The 21,806-nt window shown below is 41.9% G+C and overlaps 1 protein-coding gene across 6 annotated transcripts in view; it reads left to right on the top strand.

The window, feature by feature from the left end:
- Positions 1 to 21,806, top strand: part of ANK3 (ankyrin 3) — a 380,917-nt gene that overhangs the window by 245,613 nt on the left and 113,498 nt on the right. For all 6 annotated transcript variants that reach the window (XM_043988596.1, XM_043988597.1, XM_043988598.1 and 3 more), the window contains 5 exons: positions 818 to 916; positions 1,006 to 1,104; positions 3,053 to 3,148; positions 14,406 to 14,478; positions 14,657 to 14,719. In XM_043988596.1, the coding sequence (XP_043844531.1) occupies positions 818 to 916; positions 1,006 to 1,104; positions 3,053 to 3,148; positions 14,406 to 14,478; positions 14,657 to 14,719 (430 nt within the window). The remainder of the gene's footprint in view (positions 1 to 817; positions 917 to 1,005; positions 1,105 to 3,052; positions 3,149 to 14,405; positions 14,479 to 14,656; positions 14,720 to 21,806) is intronic.

Raw genomic sequence — 21,806 nt, 5'->3', positions numbered from 1 at the left:
AGCCTGGGGAAGAATCCTGAACTCAGCTAGGCCACTCTTCCCAAAGCAGATCCAGTCTGTCACTGGGTAGTGGCAAATCTGTTAACTCCCCTGAGCCTCAGTTTCCTTATTTGTAAAAGGAAGGCAGCTAGAGACACGGTGGATAGAGCGCCAGGCCTGGAGTCAGGAAGACTCATTTTGAGTTCAAATCTGATCTCAGACACTTACCAGCTATATGACCCTGGGCAAGTCATTTAACCCTATATGCCTCAGTTTCCTCATTTGTAAAATGAGCTAGAGAAGGAAATGGCAAACCACTCCAGTATCTTTGCCAGGAAAACCCCAAGTGGGGTCACCGAGAGTGGGACATGACTGACACAACTGAATAGCAACAAAACAGAGGAGGCTGCATGAGATACCCTCAAAGGTCCTTTCCATTTCAACTTGTGATCCAGCTGCCCTCCTTATGAATAGTTGAAGGAATGAGCCAGTGCTGAGAAATAAGGGTAACATCTCAGCTCTGTCACTGGCCAATCTTAAGATGCTGGGAAAGTCACAAGAGCTCTCTGTGGCTCAGCTCCCTCATCAATAAAAAGGGAGGTGATCCCATGTGCTCCACCTCCTTCCCAACACTGTTGTAGAGTTAGCTGAATGCAGAGGCAGCCCTTGGAATGGTAGTGACGCTGGACAGATGTCAGGTGCTCGCCCTACCGGCCCCCAAATCCCAAAATAAGGTTCTTACAAGCCTAAGAAAGTGGCTTTTCTGACCGTTCCAACAGCATTCGCCATTTGCTGCTCTGTGTGGCCACTGATTGCCGTGTATGTTTTACCATCACAGATGGGCTACACGCCGCTACACGTGGGCTGCCACTATGGAAACATCAAGATCGTCAACTTCCTGCTCCAGCACTTCGCAAAGGTGAATGCCAAAACGAAGGTGAGTGAGGACTATCCCTGGCCTCCATACCAGTGACCTCACAGCGGGACAAGTAATAATTCCCATGCCTTCTTTTCTCCCTTCTGCAGAATGGGTACACACCCCTCCACCAGGCAGCCCAGCAGGGACATACCCACATCATCAACATCTTACTGCAGAACAATGCCTCCCCCAACGAGCTCACTGTGGTGAGTGAAGTGAGAAGGGACCCTTGGTCGGGAAAGGGAGCAGGAGGTGGGCTGGGGCATCCGCCTCACACACCCTGATTGAATGATGATGATCAGAAATGGAGGCAGCCCTTGATCCACTGGGACAAGTCTCATATTTATATACACACAGAGAGAGAAATGAGGTCGCTCACCCAAATGGCCAACTAGTGGGATGTGCATGTCTGTGTGAGGGGGGAAGACATGTTCTCGTTTTATGAGGAAGGCTCACGCAGACGACAGTCCAGTCTATGAGGCTCCTGGTCCAGCTGTCCGTGCCCACTTTAAGCTCTGCTGTAGATTGCTGTGACAAGTACCACAGAAGGGGCAGGGGGAAGAGGAGGAATGGGGGAGAGGGGACTGGAAGGAAAAGATGGATTTTCACCCATCAGTCTCATGGATTTCAAGTCACCTCACACCAAGTGCTCTTTTAGCAAGCACAGGACCTGTCTTCAGAAAGTATTTGAAAATAAGGCAATAACCGAAACATAAATCTGGGACAAGCCCATGTGAAGGCACAAATCCCAAAACACTGCTCAAATATTCTATCAGGAAACATTCCACCTTGGGAGTATGGTACCGTTGGAAAAGCTCTGCCTCACCGGGGCTCAAAGAGTGACAATCATTAACCGTTGGCTTTTTTATAACAATGATAATGCCAATTCTAAGTTGTGGGATATGTGGTGCAATCACCCTGATCAGACAGTCCCTAAGCAGGTAACCAATGCCTGTTTTATGCCCATCACTGTGCCAAGCACAGATACAAGGAGAGGCAAAAACTGGGTTTGAACCCCAGTTCTACCTGATCCTCAGTAGCTGAGTGACCCTAGATACATTTCTGAACTTCAGTTTCTTTATCTGTAAAATGAGGGTAATGACAGTGCTTGCATTATGGAGGTAGTTCAGTGGGTGCAGCAGATAGAGGGCTAGACCTAGAGTGGGGGAGATGAATTCAAATCCCTTCCTGCCTCTGTAGCACTAAAGAAGTCACATTATCTTTTTCAACCTCTGTTTCCTTATCTTTAAAAAAGAAATAAGAATAGCCCTATCTCCCAGGGTTGTTGTTAGTATAAAATAAATAATCCTTGAAAATCATTTTACAAATCTTAAAGCACTATATAAGTGCTAGCTATCAATAGTATTAATGCAGCATCTGCCTCGCAGAGTTAAGAGGAAACTTATAAAACTTAAAGTGGAGGGCAGCTAAGTGGTGCAGTGGGTAAAGCACCGGCCCTGGATTCAGGAGGACCTGAGTTCAAATCCAGCCTCAGACACTTGACACTAGCTGTGTGACCCTGGGCAAGTCACTTAACCCTTATTGCCCTGACCAAAAATAAAAACCTTAAAGTGGTGTGGAAATAGGATTTATTTCACATTTACAATGACAATTTTAATAATATGATAAATAATTACAAGGAACATTTTTACTAATTTTTTAAGATGAGATCTGGGATTTCACTGGTTAAATGGAAATCCTAGATAAGGAAACTCCCTCCATCAATACAAGTTTACATCTTCTCAGCCAGGACGTGGCAGACAAAACTTGAACCCACGCTTTCCTGACCCCAACACTGACTCTCTATCTACTATGCCTTGCTGCCACTCGATTATGAGCAATAATAACAAAATTGTTAGTTAACAGCTATTAGTAAAATACAGAGTACATTCCTTCCAACAATTCTATGAGATAGGTCATGTAATTATGATTATCATTCTCCTTTTACAGATAAGGAAACTAAAGTGCAGCAGTAGGCATAGGCACACAGCCAGTAATTAGAGGAGCCTAGCGCTTGAACACCCAGGTCTTCTGACTTTAAGCCAGGGCCCTTTCTTCCACAATCTGGTGCCCGCCTTACGCAGCTAAACCTGCTTTGGTGAAATTAAGTTGGGATTCTTCTCTAACAACTTCCTGATGTCTTTTCCTTGCTAGAATGGAAACACAGCCCTGGCCATTGCTAAGAGGCTTGGCTACATCTCAGTGGTTGACACCTTAAAGGTAGTGACGGAAGAGACCATGACAACAATTGTAAGTATATTTGTTTTCCTAATGATACTTTCAGAGTTCATTGACCTTTGCCTCATCTTCCAAAACCCTGATAAAATAGGCTTTTGAGTTGTCATCCAAATTCTTTGTTGTTCAGTCATTTTTGGTCGTGTCTGACTTTTTGGGACCCCATTGGGGGTTTTCCTGCAAAGAGACCGGAGTGGTTTGCCATTTCCTTCTCCAGCTCATTTTACAGATGAAGAAAGTGAGGCAATCAGACTTAAGTGATCGACCCAGGGTCACACAACTAGCAAGTGTCTGAGGCCAGATTTGATCTTAGGAAGATGAGTCTTCTTGATTCCGTGCCTGGTGCTGTATCCACTGAGCCACCTCACTGCCCCATCCAAACTCTGGGAAGTTGAAATCAAAAAGCTGATGCAACACTCACAAAATCACAGAAACTCAGGGTTGGAATGGCCCTAAGAGACCCCCTACTTCTACTCAGTCAACCAATAAGCACTTATCAAGCACCTACTATATGCCAGGCACTGGCTGTGCTAAGCACTGGGTTCCATTCTACAACTTCACAACTGTATCGCTCCTACAACCTATATACCAAGTGGTTATTCCATCTTGACTTTAAGATGCAGAACTCACTATTTTCTGGTTATGAGGATCATAGATTTAAAACTAGAAAGGACTTCAGATATCTTTCAGCAAAACCCCCTTATTTTACTGAGCCCAGAGAAATGAGGCCCAGGGAAACTGAGGGCCAGGGAGATGAAGGGACGCGTCTGAGAGATTCAGAGCTGGAAAGGACCCTCAGAAGCAGGATTTGAATCAATATCCCCAACCCTAGAGCCAGGTTCTTCCCACTGTGCCGCACTGTTGCCCCTAGTGCTGGCAAGTTCAGATTGTTGAGAAGTTTTGTTTGGATTTATTTCCCCTTACATGAGATCTAAGTCTGTCTCCTGACACCTCTCCCCCACTGCTCCTAGATCTGCCTTTTGGGGCCGAAAGAAGAAAGGTAATGCTTCTCCACAAGACAGCCGGCACTTCGGATACAGCGGCCTGGCTCCCCCACTTAGATACTCATGATAAGCGCTGGCATGACTATCCCAATGGAAAGTTTGCAAGGCCTTGGATCCAGACCATCCAAGTGACCAAGAACTGTCTCCACCTCAGTGGAGAGAGATGAGATACTGTCACAGATTGCTAAGAGACTCATCACAGGCTGATTATCATGATTATTTTTTTAATAACCTAGTATCCAATTCAACATACATTTAGTTATGTAAATGTATGTATATGTGTGTGCATACATACGTGTTTATGTTATTGGGCATCTCAATGGCCCAGTAGATAGAGTGCTGGTCCTGGAATCAGGAAGACCTGAGTTCAAATCTGGTCTCAGACATTTACTAATTGTATGACCCTGGGCAAGTCACTTAACCCCATTTGCCTCCATTTCCTCATCTATAAAATGAGCTGGAGAAGTAAATGCCAAAGCACTCCAGTGTCTTTGCCAAGGAAACCCCAAATGGGGTTACAGAGTCAGATACAACTGAACAAGGACTAAACAACTATATATATATAGAGAGAGAGGTTATACTTATTGGATACATACCTGCACGCTTACATACATATCAACATGCACATTTCTGACTTTATAGTGTTATGCAGAACGGTACAGGGAATAGAGAGCTAGTCTCAGAGTCAGGGAGACCTGGGTTCCAGTTCTGCTTTTGACACAGACCAACTCTATGATCCCAAGAGTCACTACATCTCAGCATCTTGGCCAATTCTCTTAGATTCCAAATTGCAGAGCAAGGACAGCCTGGCATTGACAGAAGGCATTACCCATTATTCCCTCATCATGTCACCTTCTGCGCGCGTGCACACACACACACACTTGTGGTTGTGCTGGTAAATGTTTTACAACAAACTCTCCAAAAAAAAAAAACCCTACCCTATTTACATCACACTTTTAAGTTTAATTTGCATTATTTATTAACACTTCCTCCATCACTTTCTTAAGTCTAGACAATCAGGAAAGCAATGACTCAAGCCCTGATTTAGAGTGTTTGCCATTTTCCAAGGTGTGAATTTGGAATTTAACAATCAGCTCTCTGAGATGAGACAGCCATCTCCAGCACACTAGTGCAAACTTCATTGGTTCCCTGTTACCTCCAGGACCAAATATAAAAGCCTGTTTGGCTTTAAAAGCCCTTTTGTGACCTACCCCCAGAGTTCCTACACTTTCCTTCCCCCCCACAATCCAGAGACACTTCCCTTGCTCATCCAGGCCCCTCCTCCCAACTCTGTCCCCTGTACAGTGTCCTCCTGTGCCTGAGATGTTCTTTCCCCCCTCTGCCCCCTGGCTTCCCTGGAGACCTTGAAGACTCACCTTCCACAAGAGGCCTTTCCCTCTTCAGCTGTTAGATCTTGCATTGTATTTGTCTTGTATGTCTATCAAAATAGGTTCCTTTGAGGGAGGGATCACAGGTTTCTGGTATTTTCGTTTGGTTTGTTTTTCTTAGCCTCCGCAGCCCAGTGTCTAACAGACAGCAAGGGCTTAATAAATGCTCGTTACCTGAGTTCCTTACTGGTAATTCCCTACCAAGGAAGTCACAGGTTTGGTCAAAAACAAAACATAGATTACATCTCCTTCCTTCACATTTCCTTCATACTCCCAAAGGAGGAATGAGGGAGCCAGGCTGGTGGCACCATAATATGCAAAGTGTGACCCTGGAGTCAGAAGACTTGAGTTCAAATCCAGCCTCAGACACTTACAAACTAGGCTGTGTGACCCTGGGCAAGTCACTTAACCCTGTTCGCTTCAGTTTCCTCAAATGTAAATAATAGCACCTCCCTCTCAGGGTTGTTGTGAGGATCAAAAGAGACAATATTTATAAAATCACTCAGCACAGTGCCTGGCAGTTAGTAGGAATACCTTTTCCTTTCCCTCCCCGTTATTCCCAGCCAATCTCCTGGTGGGCACCTAATGAAAAAAGTGAGTTAGGAAGATTTGTCACAATGGGCCAGCTGAGTATCTAAGCTGGATTGCTCCTGAACTTTTATTAACAGAAGAGCAAGCTCGCTGATGGCAAGAGGATGGTCTTGTGATGGACAAATCAATAAATCTTTTGCTTTATTGATAAAGAGCTTAAAAACTCACAGAGCATATAACAATATAACAGAGCTGTTGGCCTTTTGTGAAAATGGGCAGAGAAAGAGAGAGAGAGAGAAGGAGGGAAGAAGGGAGAGGGGAAGGGAAGGAAGAGAGAGGGAGGGGGAAAAGAGGGAAATACACACACACACACACACACACACACACACACACACACACACACACACACCCCTGTTGTTGCATTGTTTTCATTTGTCAAGGCCCTCTGTAGGAATGTTTGTGCCTTGCTGTAGCTAGAAGTTTTATGAGGGAATGAGCCAGACTTACACCCTACCATCCAAGCATATCTTTCCATGTCATCAGCACTCATTAACTACTTCTCCTTGCCAAAAGAGTGCCCTAGAAAAAAGGGCATGGTCAAAGGTTTAAAGCTTCCAAATTCAGCTGGGCTTTCTGGAAAGCCAGACTCCAGTGCTGAGTCATCAAATACCAAAGGGTAACTGTTGTCTTGGACAGGTGGCCGAGGCCAGCGACACGTGCACATTGTGTATTTGTCCTGGGCTGCTCATGGTGACGCAGTTACTGAGTGTAATAGATATATATGGTCTGTTGGGAGGACACTGGGCTGAAGGAGTCAGGACTGGATCAAAGACACATTTCTGATCTATAAAAGGACAATAGCAGAGGCTGACAGTTTTATAACATCTGAGGGCTTGCAAAACACTTTTCAGATCTTAACATTTGATTTTCACAACAGTCATAGGAGGAAAGTTCCATTACTCTTCCCGTTTTACAGATGAAGAAACTGAGGCTGAGTGAATTGCCCAGGGTCACATAGTAAGAGTCCAAAGTAGGAAGGAAGCTCAGGTCTTCCTGGTTCTATCCAATGTACCATCAGAAAAAATGACTAGCATAAGTAAATGCTACCAATCACCTTTTTTAATCAAGGTTTTAAAATTTGGGGAGAGAAATAGTCACATATAGTGTTGTTCTTAGACACCCTACTAGACTGCACTACTTCTCATAGAAGTATAGTTGGTATTAAAGAGATTAGAGAGTGACAAGGTGCACTTGGAGTCAAACAGACCTGGGTTCACATCCCGTTCCTAACATTCATTAACTAATACTCCCATTAATTAACACACCCATTAACAATCCCATTTTTAACACTCATGTAGCCAGGTCAGGAGTAACCAACTTAGCTTTTCTCAGTCTCAGTTTCCTCATCTGTAAAGATGAGAGTGTCCTTGGAAAGGTCACTTGACCAGGATGAACATCCAAGTTCCTCACCTGTAAAACAAGAGGGTTGGGCTAGAATGTTCTCAAAGGTACCTTCCAGCTCAAACCTGAGGATGCTGTGAGATGAAGCACTGTCTTCATGGGATCACTGTGAGGCTCAAATGATTACAGGATCACAGGTCCATAGATCTTAAGGTAAAACAAGCCTCAGAGGCTAGTTATTTAGTCCAGCCTTTCACTCGACAGGTAAGAAAACTGAGGCTCAGGGAAATCACGCAAATTGCCCAAGGTTAATGGCTAGTGTCAGAGGAAGGATTTAAATCTGGGTTTTCTGACTCAGTGTTTCTCCTCCTGGCCAGTGATATATGCAGCATGTTTTGTAAAATGTAAAGCACCATTATAAATGCCAATGATTGTACATAAATTCTCAACCCCTCCTGCCCCCAGATCTGTGTCATCCTAGGATAGCTTCCGCTCCCTCAAGGGAAGACATAAAATTCTCAGGTTAATTTGAATTCATTTCCATTTAAAAGGAGAAGGTATTCCACATAGCCCTTTTTAGGAGAGCTAGAGAAAGAAGATAAATGGAATTTTAATAACCAAAATCTGTTAAGTCTCCAAAAATGATGGAGAACTGAAGTGCGACTGATCTGGGCCTTGGATGGCCCCTATTTACATGTGAATAGAATCACCAAAGAAATAGAATCAGATCCCAAGGGCATCATTCTTCCTATAAAAGACCAAGATGTCATTTAGTTTCTACCAAATGACTTTTCCTGAGGTTCCTCACCTCTCACAAAATTCCACAATGAATCTTCAATGTCTGGGAGGCAAGTGTAGAAGCCAATGCCATGGCAAGGAGCTGAAAATTTGCTGCAAGAGCCATAGGGGATGGACAAAGGTCTGCCTGACTCAGGCCCCCTAGTGAAAAGTGGTACAGTGTCCACAGGAACTGGACCACTTCACTCTCAGACATCAAGAGAACTGCTGGATTTTTTTTTCTGGACCAGGCTATTGAACTGATGATGTTCCCAGAAGATGGGCTTTGATATTTGAATACAATAGAAAGGGCCATCAGTGACCAGGATGCCTTTTGCTTTAGTTTAGAGCAGGGGATCTTAACCTGACATCCATAGACCCTTGTCCATGGAAAGATGTCAGAGGTTCTGTGAACTTAGATAGGGGGAAAAAAGCCATCTTTATTTACTAATCATTTCTTAATTGATTAAGCATTTCCTTCAATTATGAATGTAAACAATAAACATTATTGGGGGGGGTGGGGCATATACTTCACCAGACTGTCAAGGGTGTCCATGACACAAGGAAAGTTAAGAATTCCTATTTGGGCAAAGGGTATAAACCCAAGATATACATTTTCACTATTAATAGAAAGAACACATTGGAGCCCCCAGAGCTAATCTAGCATGGGTAACATCAATTAGTCCTCTATAAGTGAAGTGCTTATAGTATACCCAGCATTAAGCCAGGCACTGAGGATATAAAGATTTTAATGAGCAAGACACCCCCCCCATTCATGAGAAGCTTCCATTCTACTGGGGGATATAACATACTCACAAATAAGTATAGGATACATACCAATAAATTTGAAGTCATTTGCGGGTAAGGGGAGGTGGGAACTAACAATTGAACAGGCATCCTAAAGGAAATGACATGAGAGCTAAGGATTAAAGGTAGCTAGAGGGACCTTCTTTTGCCTTCCTATACACCCTCAGAACTTAACACAGTGCCTGGTGCATAATAAGTGCTTAATAAATTCTTGTTGACTGACAAATTAGCAAGTTACTGCAAAACTCAGGCCAACAGGGTTGAAAGGTTGTTACAGCAAATGTGGAGAAATGGAAACAATTCTACCCTGCAAAAGTAGAATCCACAACACATTAGCAACTGGTGAGCTATAGGAGGTGTCAGAGAAAGAGTTAAAGATGATAACACGGTTGCAAATTTGAGTGACAAGAAAAATATTGGTGCCCTCAACAAAACTGGGGAAATTAGAAATGGAGGTGGAGTTAGGAAGCCAAGGTGAGGGGGCAGCTAGGTGGCACAGTGGCCCACTGGTCCTGGATTCAGGAGGACCTGAGTTCAAATCTGGCCTTAGACACTTGACACTTACTAGCTGTGTGACCCTGGGCAAGTCACTTAACCCTCATTGCCCCACAAAAAAGAAAAGAAAAAAAAAGGAAGCCAAGATGATGGGTTCCATTTTGAATGGTGATTTTGAGATCCCTTTTGCACATTTGGGAGACAGTACAGATGGTAGATAGAGAGCTGACCTTGTAGCCAGGAACCCATGGATCCAAGCCCAATCTCTGACACAGTAGTGACCCTGAGCAAGTAATTTGATTTCTCGGTGTTTTAGCAAACTGTCTAAGACTGAGAGTCCCCCAGAGCACTGAAATCACCTAGTTCCAGTCCCTGTCCCTAGTGGACATCTAGACGGAAATGCCTATTAAGCAATTGGGAACATAGAACTGGAGCTGAGGGCTGGACATTTAAATTTAGTGACTATCACTGCAAAGTAAGTAAGAGCTTCTGGGACTTGTCATGAAGAGAATCAGCAAGATAGTGAAGGATCTTAAGTCTATTGCATGTAAGGATTGGCTGAAAAAACTGGGGATCGTTCTCCTCGAGAAGAAAAAACTCAGGGCTTGGGGGGAGGGGGAAGGATCACAAGAGTTGTCTTCAGGAAGCCAGAGGGCTACCATGTCAAAGAGGGATTAGGCTGGTTTTGTTTGATCCCGTGAGGAAGAATCAGAAGCAATGAGTGGAAGGGGCAATGGAGAAAACTTAAGGCTTGATGTCAGGAAAAGCTTTCATCCAATGAGAGCTACCCCAACATGAAATGGGCTCTGCTCAGAGGTCTTCAAGTGAGGCCGGATGCCCATGTGGCAAGCATCCCTCCCAAGTAGAGACTGGATTAGGCAGCCACTATCTTGCCTTCCACATCTAACATTTTATGGTTTTGCGAATCAACAGCACAGTGCCAAGCACACGCAAAGTGCTGCATGAGTGTTTGCTCCTTCTGTTTGTCCTTCATTTTCAAAGAAAACCAATGACATCACCGGAGGGTGTCTTGACTCATGTGTGATTTGGATTTAAGTGAGGCAGAATTACACAAAATTGTCAACCTCACTCTCTCTTCAAGAGTCATTCAGATCCAGTGGCAAGACAAAAGTCAAGACAACCGGTGATGAAATCATTGATTGAATGGTTTAATCCATGGGAGGGGTGTGTGTGTGTGTGTGTGTGTGTGTGTGTGTGTGTGTGTGTGTGTGTATATGAGAGAGAGAGAGACAGAGAGACAGAGACAGAGACAGAGAGAGACAGAGACACAGACAGAGACAGAGAAAAAGAGAGAGACGGAGTCCTGGGATCCTCCCACATGTAGGGGACAGGACATATATGATAAGATTGGGGAGATTGGGGAGGCTAGGAAGGATTAGTCAGACAGGTAGGAAGAGAACCAGGCAAAATCAATGTCACAAAATCCCAGAGCAAAGAGAGTTATCCAGAAGGTTAACATTGTCAAATGGGAAGGGGGGAGGGAAGGAAGGAAGGAAGGAAGGAAGGAAGGAAGGAAGGAAGGAAGGAAGGAAGGAAGGAAGGAAGGAAGGAAGGAAGGAAGGAAGGAAGGAAGGAAGGAAGGAAGGAAGGAAGGAAGGAGGGAGGGAGGGAGGGAGGGAGGGAGGGAGGGAAGGAAGGAAGGAAGGAAGGAAGGAAGGAAGGAAGGAAGGAAGGAAGGAAGGAAGGAAGGAAGGAAGGAAGGAAGGAAGGAAGGAAGGAAGGAAGGAAGGAAGGAAGGAAGGAAGGAAGGAAGGAAGGAAGGAAGGAAGGAAGGAAGGAAGGGTCCTTTCCAAAATGTCTCCACTACAAAGACTTGCCAAACTCAGAGTTTTTTCAGAAACCTAACCAGTCAATCAACAAACATTTATTAAGCATTTATATACCAGATACTTCAGATACAAAGGAAAAATAGTCCTGCCCTTAAGGGGCTTCTATCAACTAAATCGATCAAAAAGCACCTACTATGTGCCAGGCTGGGTGTTGGAAATACAAGGACAAAGAATGAAACAATCTCTACTTGCAGTGAGTTTACATTCTAATTAATGGAGGAGACAGGTCCACATGCAATATATCAAGTATCAGTAGAGAATTAATAAATCCAAATGGATACCAATTGGTGAAATAGGATAGATTGGGATGGCAGGCACTAGAAGCAAAGGGGATCAGGAAAAATTCCTTTTCTACAATTAGAACATTTTGTGGGAATTTGCTGGAGAAGCGGTGGTTTTTGAACTAAAAGGTCCCAGGGCAGCTAGATGGCGCAGTGGATAGAGCACCAGCCCTGGAGTCAAGAGTACCTCAGTTCAAATCTGGCCTCAGACACTTAACACTTACTAGCTGTGTGACCCTGGGCAAGTCACTTAACCCCAATTGCCTCACTAAAAAAGAAAGGAAGGAAGGAAGGAAGGAAGGAAGGAAGGAAGGAAGGAAGGAAGGAAGGAAGGAAGGAAGGAAGGAAGGAAGGAAGGAAGGAAGGAAGGAAGGAAGGAAGGAAGGAAGGAAGGAAGGAAGGAAGGAAGGAAGGAAGGAAGGAAGGAAGGAAGGAAGGAAGGAAGGAAGGAAGGAAGGAAGGAAGGAAGGAAGGAAGGAAGGAAGGAAGGAAGGAAGGAAGGAAGGAAGGAAGGAAGGAAGGAAGGACTAAAAGGTCCCCAGCCATTCTGTTTCCTGTCTGCTTCACCTGCCAAAGATGCAAGTGGTCCCAGAATCACTTGCTCAACAGAGGCATCATGCTTTAATTAAGAATGACGATTGGGTTATTTGTAATCATGTTCATCATCCTGGGGAATAAAAGAAGTCGTCCCAGCCTCCTGTACTTAACATTCCATCCCAGGTTATTTTGTTTTAATATGAAAGCTCCTTATTTAGTGCCAATTAGCTCCTCAGAGTGTCGGTATTTTTAAAAGGAGCCCAATTTGTATAAATGAAAAGTTAAGCCATTAAAACGCTAGAACTGACAATGGCAGCAAACTCCCCCGTGCTCCCAAGCTTCAGAGGTGATGTGACTCATCAGCTTTCCTATTAGAAAACTAGTGTCAAGGGGAGAGTTACTGGCACCTACTAAGTGGTCAATTCCCCTTATGGCATTTCCTGTGGACTCTGTTTCAGAGGGGTCAGTGATCTGGAAAAACGAGTTCATTACCTCAACCATAGGTAAAAAGAGCTGCAGGAACCAGAGAATGGCTCTAGGGCAGAGATAATTCGTGCCCCTCGGCCAGACCTTTCCTATACATTTATCATATTCTGTCACGGTAATTTGTGTAGACAGCTCATCTTGCTTATTGAGCAAGTCTATTAGCTAGCCTATCATTTCTGTGAGTGCCCAGTGCACAACAGGAGCTTAATCAATGCTTATTGGCTGATTGACGAGGACAGAGATTACATCCTGATAGTACCCAAGACAGTACTTTCCACAAAGCACTTTGTTCAATTGAATTAAAAACCACATAAAATAAAGCTATTTAAAAAAAAAACTGACCTTCATATAGCACTTTATCTAAATTATCTCATTTGAGCTTCATGCCAATCCTGTGAAGGTGGGCACCACGGGTATTATTTCACAAAAGCAAGATAGAGATTAAGTGACTTGATCCTGCTCACATAGATGGAAAGTGTCAGAGGTAGGATTTGATCCCAGGTCTTTCCAAGTCTAAGTAAAACTCTCAATTCACTCCTCCCTGAGAGAACGCGTAAGCTCCCTAAGGGTAGGGACTGTTGAGTTTTTGTATTTGTATCCCCAGAACCTAGGACAGTTCCTGACACATTAGGGGGATTGACTAAATGCTCATTGATCCATTGTTTGAATATATGGCATTTGGTTAATTCCAGTGAATTAAACATAGGCAGGAGGAAATTAAATGAAAGGCTCTTTTGCCTACCTGGTGCCTACCTCCATCCCTTAATGTACTTAGATAAAGACTAACTATCTGGTCTTCCAGAAGCCAGGTGTTGCAGGGGTATAGTCCCCTGGCATGACATAGTATAAGAAAAATAATATCTCTTTAGATGTCTTTCTTTTAGGAGAGGCTTTCTTTTCTTTTTTTTTTTTTTTTTTTTTAGTGAGGCAATTGGGGTTAAGCGACTTGCCCAGGGTCACACAGCTAGTAAGTGTTAAGTGTCTGAGGCTGGATTTTAACTCGGGTACTCCTGAATCCAGGACCAGTGCTTTATCCACTGTGCCACCTAGCCACCCCTAAGAGAGGCTTTCTTAACCTTTTGAGTCATGGACCCCTTTGGCAATCTGGTGAATCTATTGGCTTTCTTAACCTTTTGAGTCATGGACCCCTTTGGCAATCTGGTGAATCTATTGGACTCCTCAAATATTTTTTAAATATCATAAAGAAAGTATCATAAAAGAAAATAATTATACTGAAAAATAGATCTCTCTATATGTACACATATACACATGTATTCAAATACCTTTACATACATATGTATGTGTATATCATGCATATTTTTTTAAAAGCTCAAGTTAAAAATTTTTGTTTTAGGATAACTCTGGTGTCTCCTTAGTCTTTGGACCTGCCCAATAAGCAAACTCTTCCCTTTTTTCTTTCCCTGAAAATTCTGTACCCCAAGCCCAGAAGACCACTGGCCTATATTCAAGAGAGAATGTTTTATTCCATGCAATGTGCCAAAGTCTAGCACATTTCTTGCTCTCACTGTAGCTCTGTGACCAAAAGAACACCTCACCACCACCACCACCACCACCACTTCATCCATCTGAATAAGAATGACCTTGGATCTTTAGCCAATATCTGATACATTGACACAGCAATGTATGTCCTCATGGGGATGTCTGACTTGGCTACCATGGAGGTGACTTGGTTTTTTTTTCCCCCTTTCTGATAGACGGTCACAGAAAAGCACAAAATGAATGTTCCAGAAACGATGAATGAAGTTCTCGATATGTCGGATGATGAAGGTATGGAAGAAAAGCCAATCTAATCCTTTTCAAAAGCTTTACTTACAACACCTTGTTTGTCAGATTAACTTCTTTGCAAAAGAAAAAAAAATGACTCGTGATAACATTGAAATGTATTGTTGACCTATCCAAAGTGGACATTTTTCAGATTCTTATCTTGTTTATTTAAATCATGCAGTTCATAAAGCCAATACCCCTGAAATGCTCAGTGATGGCGAGTATATATCAGATGTTGAAGAAGGTATTTGTGCAATTTTTTTATCCTGGTGGGATTTAATCACCCACTTTTTTCCTTTTCTTTCTTGCCTTTAAATTTTAACACCCTCTAACTAATTTTTTCTAATGCTCTTGGTAGCATTAATTTATGCATCACAACTAGAATGCATTTGATAATGCTAACAACCTTCCTTCCCCTCTTCCTTCCTCTTCCCCCACCATCTTTGGATCAAATATCCCTTAAATTTCTTTTGTCATCTCTAAAGAGAATGTTGTCATTGATTTCAGTGGGGGGGGGGGGGAGTCTTTCCTTTGCTGCTGCTTCAAAGCAGAACATTAATATTTTCATTTCAAAATCAAACAAAGGAGAAAATACCTATTTTCATGGGAGAAAAAATAAATAGCTGGGGACAAGGGTTGGGTGCTGAAAGGGTGAGGGGTTTCTCTTTCTCCTTTTGATTATCTTTCTTAGCAGTAAAGAGGGCTCTGGAGCATCTGATTCAAACTAATTATGAAATCTCAACCTAAAAAAAAAAAAAAGCCCTTTGAAAGTATGTTTTGCAATCATTATTGAAAAAATTTAAATCATAAAATGAAGCTCTTAAAATCATGATTTTGCACAAGTAATCAACGAATATATAATTGGTTTGATAATGCATTATATTTAAGAAGAGCTGTTGTCTTTTAACCTGAATTAGAGGCCAACCCTATGACAAGGTAATAAAGGGGGAAGAAATTACTGAAGTGCATTTTTAAAGGTAAATTCCAAAGCTTATGTATCTCATTGCTGACAGCAAACATTAAAATAACAAGCTTAGGTTGGCATTGCACTAAGATGCTAAACTATATTGATCATGGAAAAAAATGTATATAACACGTCTTTCTTCTTTTAACCTGGTAACTTTCTACCTCTTGACAGCTATAGTCTATCTTGTCTCTGCCACCCTTTGTTGAGATTTGTTTTTTTCTCTGTGTATGGTATTTACTTTTGGATAAATCCTAGTGTTTCCTGTCTTTTGAATGTCATTATTTTATCCTCAGTGGTTCAGTGTTTGGTTCCTCCTTTAATCTGTTTTTATTTGAAGGGGAAATGGAAAAAAAAAACCATATCCACTGCCATATTGGTGGGTTCCATCTTTCTCAGTGCCCAAGTCAATGCATCCTCTAAATGCATTGCCATGGTGTCCTGGAAAATCCAGGCCTCATCCCTAAGTGCTTAAGTGACCACTAAATTGTTGCTCAGACCCTGGGGAGAATATGATTCCCCGTCTGAAGGCTGATCTAAGTAATGCTAAGAGGCCTTGACTGATGTGGTGTGTCCTTCCAAAATGTCTACTATATAGTCCTTCCTATCCTGCCTCCAAATGGATAATATTCTGATCCTTTTGATTTTTAAGAATAAATACTTTTTGCTATCATGTTATATTTTAAAGCTCCCCTAGAGTTTTACTTACCCGAGCCTTGTCATCCACAAAGCATATTTTTATCTCAATGTGTCAAAGACAAATGAAGGAAAATGTGTGTCTAAGTGTGTGGTATATATGCATAATAGGTGTATCGGCTGTGACTCTTCACTCAAGATATCTTGAAATATAACATGATATCAAAGGCCTAGAAATTTATTCCCGCTTGGAGCGATATATTGCAGCTTCTACAATGATGAGATGCTCTATTTGAATGGACCTAGTGACAACCTCTAAACCTTCCTGTTGTAGTAAAAATGATTGTCCTCAAAAGGGCTATTTTACATTTCTTAGAATCAAAGGGCTTTCCAAGAACACTGTGCTTGGTGGTTATGGAGTACTACTGTATTGCTTTAGATACTAACTTTGTGATTTAGTACAAGTATGGTTAGCTACCGTTTTCCAGATAAGGAAACTGAGGGACACAGAGACTAAGTGACTTGCTGAAGGTCACTCCCCCTGCCACTATGTGGCAGAGCCAGACCTCTCTATCAAGTGCCCTTTCCCCTATTCTGTTGGGGGTCTAGGCTCCTAAGACTAGAGCTGAAAGGGACCTCCAATGGTATCTGGTCCAGCCAGCCCCCCATTTTATGGACAAGAAAACTGAGGCCAAGGGAACTTAAGTGACTTATCTGAGTTCATGCAGGTAGTAAGCATCCATGGTGAGTTTCAAACCCAGATCTCTGGCTCTTTGAACCCAGATCTCTTTCTTCTGCTGTATTTACTCTATTAGTTGAAAATATAATTCATTTAACTCCTGGACTAGAAATAGTTGTCTTTCACTCTGCTTGCAGATCATGAAGTTGAAACCATCCAGCCAGCAAATAACAATTTATCTTTCATGTATCCCATCCTCACCTGTAAAGTATAGTTGTTTCATAGAGAAATCGTTGAACAGCCAGAGTCAAACTGCTTCTGATTCTCCATTCTGTGTCAGTAATTCTAAAACAATCCAAACTCCCAAACAAATCATTTTGAATACTTAAGTGCCAAAGAAATCCCATGATGCTCAGGGTAGTGTTTGTTTTCTCATTCATTTGGTGTAGTGGCCTCCTTTAAGGACTTTGCCCCAATGTGCCCGTGGTGATTCTAATGGGTCAGATGCTGGGACAGCCCAGAAAGCTCAAGTCACTAGTGGACCCTTACCAAAGTCGAAGTGAGCACCCTAGCACTCAGACCCTTGTAAAACTATTACAAATATTGATTTCCAAGGAGCCATGAACATATTGAGAGAATATTCGCCAGAGCTGGTAAGGGATTTGCTTCTGGCATGGGTAAACCCCTAAATTGCTGTGTAAATGTCAGTCGTTCTTATCATTACCAATAATGGGCATCCCAGTTTGTGGGGGAAATGAACCATATTTTAGTGTCATATAAAGGGAAAGAAACTCTAGACAATAAAAATAGTAAACCTAAATATAAATTTAAAATGAAAACTGAGTCTGGCAACTAATTTGGGCAAAATATAGTTTTAATTTTTCCTTTTAAAAATATTGATTTTTTTTTGCCTTTACATCTCCATCATCTCCCAATGTCTCTCTCCCCCTCACCCACCCAGAGCACCATTATCCTTTATAATAATTTTAAAAGTCAGAAAAAGCAGTTCAGCAAAACTAATCAGCACATCAGCCGAGTCAAAATAATATATTCAATGTTCAACAATCTTCGTCTCCCTCTTCTTGAAAAGAAGGAAGGAAATACATTCTCATATCTCTTGTTCATGGTCAGGTTTGCTCATTATAATCTTTGCTTTAAAACAATGAAACATATAAAAGGAATAAACCCATGAATTAACATTTTATTCCAGGAAGAAAGGTACAGAACTTTAGGACTGGGAGGGACATAATAGTCCTTTTCCTTCATCATCCAGATAAGGAAACCGAGACTGATATAAGTTAAAACCAACAACAACAATTTCACTCATTTCTTAAGAAAATGTTATTTCAGTTAGCAAAGTTCTAATTGGACTTCAGCACTAGATCTCAATAATTATAAATGAAGCATAATGAGAAATGTAGCAAGTCAACTATAGTAGACACAAAATAGTATCAATGTTAAACATACTTCTTGATTACACAAAAAACTTTATTGGCCTCAATAGGAGGAGAGATGATTTATCTCAGAACTGGAAGGAAATTCATTTTTCATCTTAATGCGGTCTTTACCTGAACAAGAATTCCTCTGCAATAAAACTAATAAGCACTCATCCACATTTTGCCTAAAGACATGTCAGTGTTGAGGTACTGGAAGACAAAGACATCTCCTTCCAAGTTGAAAAGGAACTATTCATGAATATACTTTGAGTTCCCCCATTCGACCAGTCCCAGTTCACTTAACTGTTCTACCATCTAGCCTGTATTTCTCCCATCTTTTCCAGAAGATTGGCATGGAAGACTTTGTCGTGTTTTGCTAAAAGATCTAGGTAAATTTTATTTCCAGCATTACCCTGATTTACCTGTTCCATAACTCCTTCAAAAAAAAAAAAAAAGAAATCAGGTTAGTTTATCATGACCTATTTGGGGGGTGGGACAGGTCAATTAAGGTTAAGTGACTTGACCAGGGTCATATAGCTAGTACATTTCAAATGTCTGAGGCTGGATTTGAACTCAGGTCCTCCTGAATCCAGGACCGGTGCTTTATCCACTGTGCCACCTAGCTGCCCCATACATGAAAGTTTGAGAAAGTAACATCACATGTTCAGAGTGAGAAATATCGCCCGCCAAATATAGGAATCAACCTTCGGGTCCCCCAGCTGGTTTAGTCTACAGTTATAGGGAGAACTGTCATTTCTTAGTCCCAAATGGGACATACACACTTGCCTCCTACCCCACCGCACCCCACCCTACCCTTCTCATCATTGCCAGTGCACACTGGCAGACCCAGGTAAAGACACACCCATAGCTGAAAGACACCGTGTGGCTTGTAAAGAAAATTATTCTGAAGAATGACACAGGTCATCCCACACCAGTCATACATCTCATCCTATCAAGTATGAATAAATGATGTCAGTCAAGATCTCTAACTTCCTGTGATTGTTAAGCCATATTGTATGCAAATGTGTAAAGATTTCTGAGACCTTGGGATTAACTCCTGACTCCTTTGATTTTGTCTCCTGTGAATTTGGGGATGCCCTTTGCTATTCTCTCAGCATCACAGCTATCCAGCTTGTTGGACATATGTAGACAGTTTTCTCTATTCCCCTTCATTTTCAGCTGAAAGCTATTTTGGTTAGAATTTGATGACTCAAAGCAAATTCTCAGCTGCTCTTGTCAGGTGTACTCCATTCCTGACCAGATACCCAGCATTCCTATCTTTTAAAACAGGGTCCAGTTATTCAAATCCCAACTCACAAATCCCATCTTCTTAATCAGCCATTCATTTGCCAAACCTTCCTTTCTCTTTTGAAGCTTTCAACTAGAATCAATAATGAAAAAATCACTTGTGCCCTGAAGGTCTTCATTTTTCTTGCCCAAGACTTCATCATTGTCAGCCATGTTTTCTGGATACCTTCAGTCAGTAATATTTGTGCCTGAATGATTGGATGAATAAAGCATTTACTAAGTGTTTACTAGGTGCAAAGGCACTGTGCTATTGAATTACCAGAAGTAGATAGTAGTCATTTTATTGGTCATCAAATGACATCATCCCCACCCTGACCACCATGATATTTTCCAAAACCATCAAAGTGGGAGATATTGGCAAGTGAAGATATTTCCAATATGTGTATTAGGCAGCAAATGGGATCCAGAATAAATAAAAAGACCACATCCTTGTCAACAAACATTTACTGATTAGACAGACCAGATGTAGGTGTGCTTTATAAGTACATTAAACAATTGATTGAGCAAAACATTGTTCTTGTTAACCAAGCTAGTGTTATCTTCTAGCTTTATATCCCCAGCACTGAACAGAGTCTTGTACACAGTAGGCAATCAATAAATGCTTCCTATATTAGTACTGCTAAACACTGCCAAATAATCAGAGAATAGAATGGTATTTCTCTGTATAGATTTTCTTCAGTGGATCTGTGACTTCACTGATATGAGTTGTCCCTCTATCAGCACAGATTCCAACAGACCCATGCTTCCTTGTTCTATGTGATTATTTCTTATCTTCTCTCACAAATTTTCCATGTAAGATCTACCCAATGTAATCAAGGACATGTTCTAGATCTTTTTTTTTTAAACATTCTGTGGGCAACTGGATAGCACTCGAGTTGCCTATCTATACCCATTCTCACTACATGACCAGAACATGTCTTCTGATTGTACACACACACACACACATACACACACACATATACATATATTACCCAATTTGTTGCCAGAGGTCATTCCTGAAATTTGCTTCAGTCTACACTTGTCCACCATGAATCTCTTGATTTCCCTTTGTGTCACTAACAATGCTGATTCTTCTATAATTGTGGAGTTCCAAGCTCCACAGCTATAGGGCACCCCTGGGAGCTTCTGTTGAAAAAAAAAATGGTGCCTTGTATCAATGAGTAGTTTGAGATAATCAGAAATACTGTTTGATTTCCAAATACCATCCAGCAAACTCTTCTGGATCCTGTCTGATTCTGGGACTAACTCATTATGCACCCTCAGTGCCTCCCAAAGATAGAGGAACTGATAAACTAATTAGGCACCCAAGTGCTCATCTTAATCTAGAGAACAGGCATTTTCATCCACTTAGTTTTTCCTGAGTAGCTTGTTAGGTCCCTCTCTTTTGTGCAGTCATGGTTCTTACTGAGGAATCCCTGTAATTTTCTGGGGCCTCATAGAGTCAGTATAATTTCCACAGACAAAACTATTTGAAGGGCCTCATAATAAATGGGAAGCCTCTTCCATTGAGTTATACAGCTAGTAAGTGTTTAACCTGGAATTCAAATCCAAGGTCTTTCCTGACAAAGACAAATGTTCTCCAATATACCATGCTTAACTGGACAAGGAATATATAGATCATGGGTTCTTAGCCAGGCATCCATTGACCCCTTAGATTTAAAGGGGTCAATACATGGATGGGGGAAAAATAACATCTTTATTGTCACTAGCTTTTAGTTGCTTTTGTTGTAATCCTATGTATTTTATGCATTTAAAAGCATTCTGCTGAGAAGGGTTCTATGACGTTTTTTTTTTTATAAAGGGACAGGGGTTCCAAGCACTTGCTGCATCTGGAGCAGGGTGGGGACAGAGCAGGGAGGGTAGGTACACAAGGTTAGGAGAAGAGGGAGGAACCACATGGCCTCTATGCCCCTTCCAACTGGAAAGCTGCCTGTTATTCCCCAGGCTCTGAGTCAGTGACAGTATAGGACCCATTTGGGGGTGGTAACTCATTGTCTGTCCTTCATTTTAAAATAGATCCCAAGTGGCCTAGATTGACAATCATGTGAAAGTTTTAAGTAGCGGGCTTGCTTCTCTTTACCTGGGCTCATTTCAGTTAATCCACCAATCAATCTGTAAACACTTATTAGGTGCTTGTTATATGCCAGGAACTATGCTAGGTGCTGGGGATTGCCCACAGGTGAGCATTCAAAATACTTGGGAATACTGACATCCCAGTACCTGGAGGCATATAATGAATACCTGTCAACATGGATTCAGAGACAAAAACAAAACATTCAGGGCCTTCAAGGAGATTCTCTTTGGGAGG

This window comes from Dromiciops gliroides, chromosome 2 (genome assembly GCF_019393635.1).
Source record: "Dromiciops gliroides isolate mDroGli1 chromosome 2, mDroGli1.pri, whole genome shotgun sequence".
NCBI classification, from domain to species: Eukaryota; Metazoa; Chordata; class Mammalia; order Microbiotheria; family Microbiotheriidae; genus Dromiciops; species Dromiciops gliroides.
Note: the sequence above shows the minus strand (reverse complement) of the source record. Positions and strands in the feature narration are given on the sequence as shown.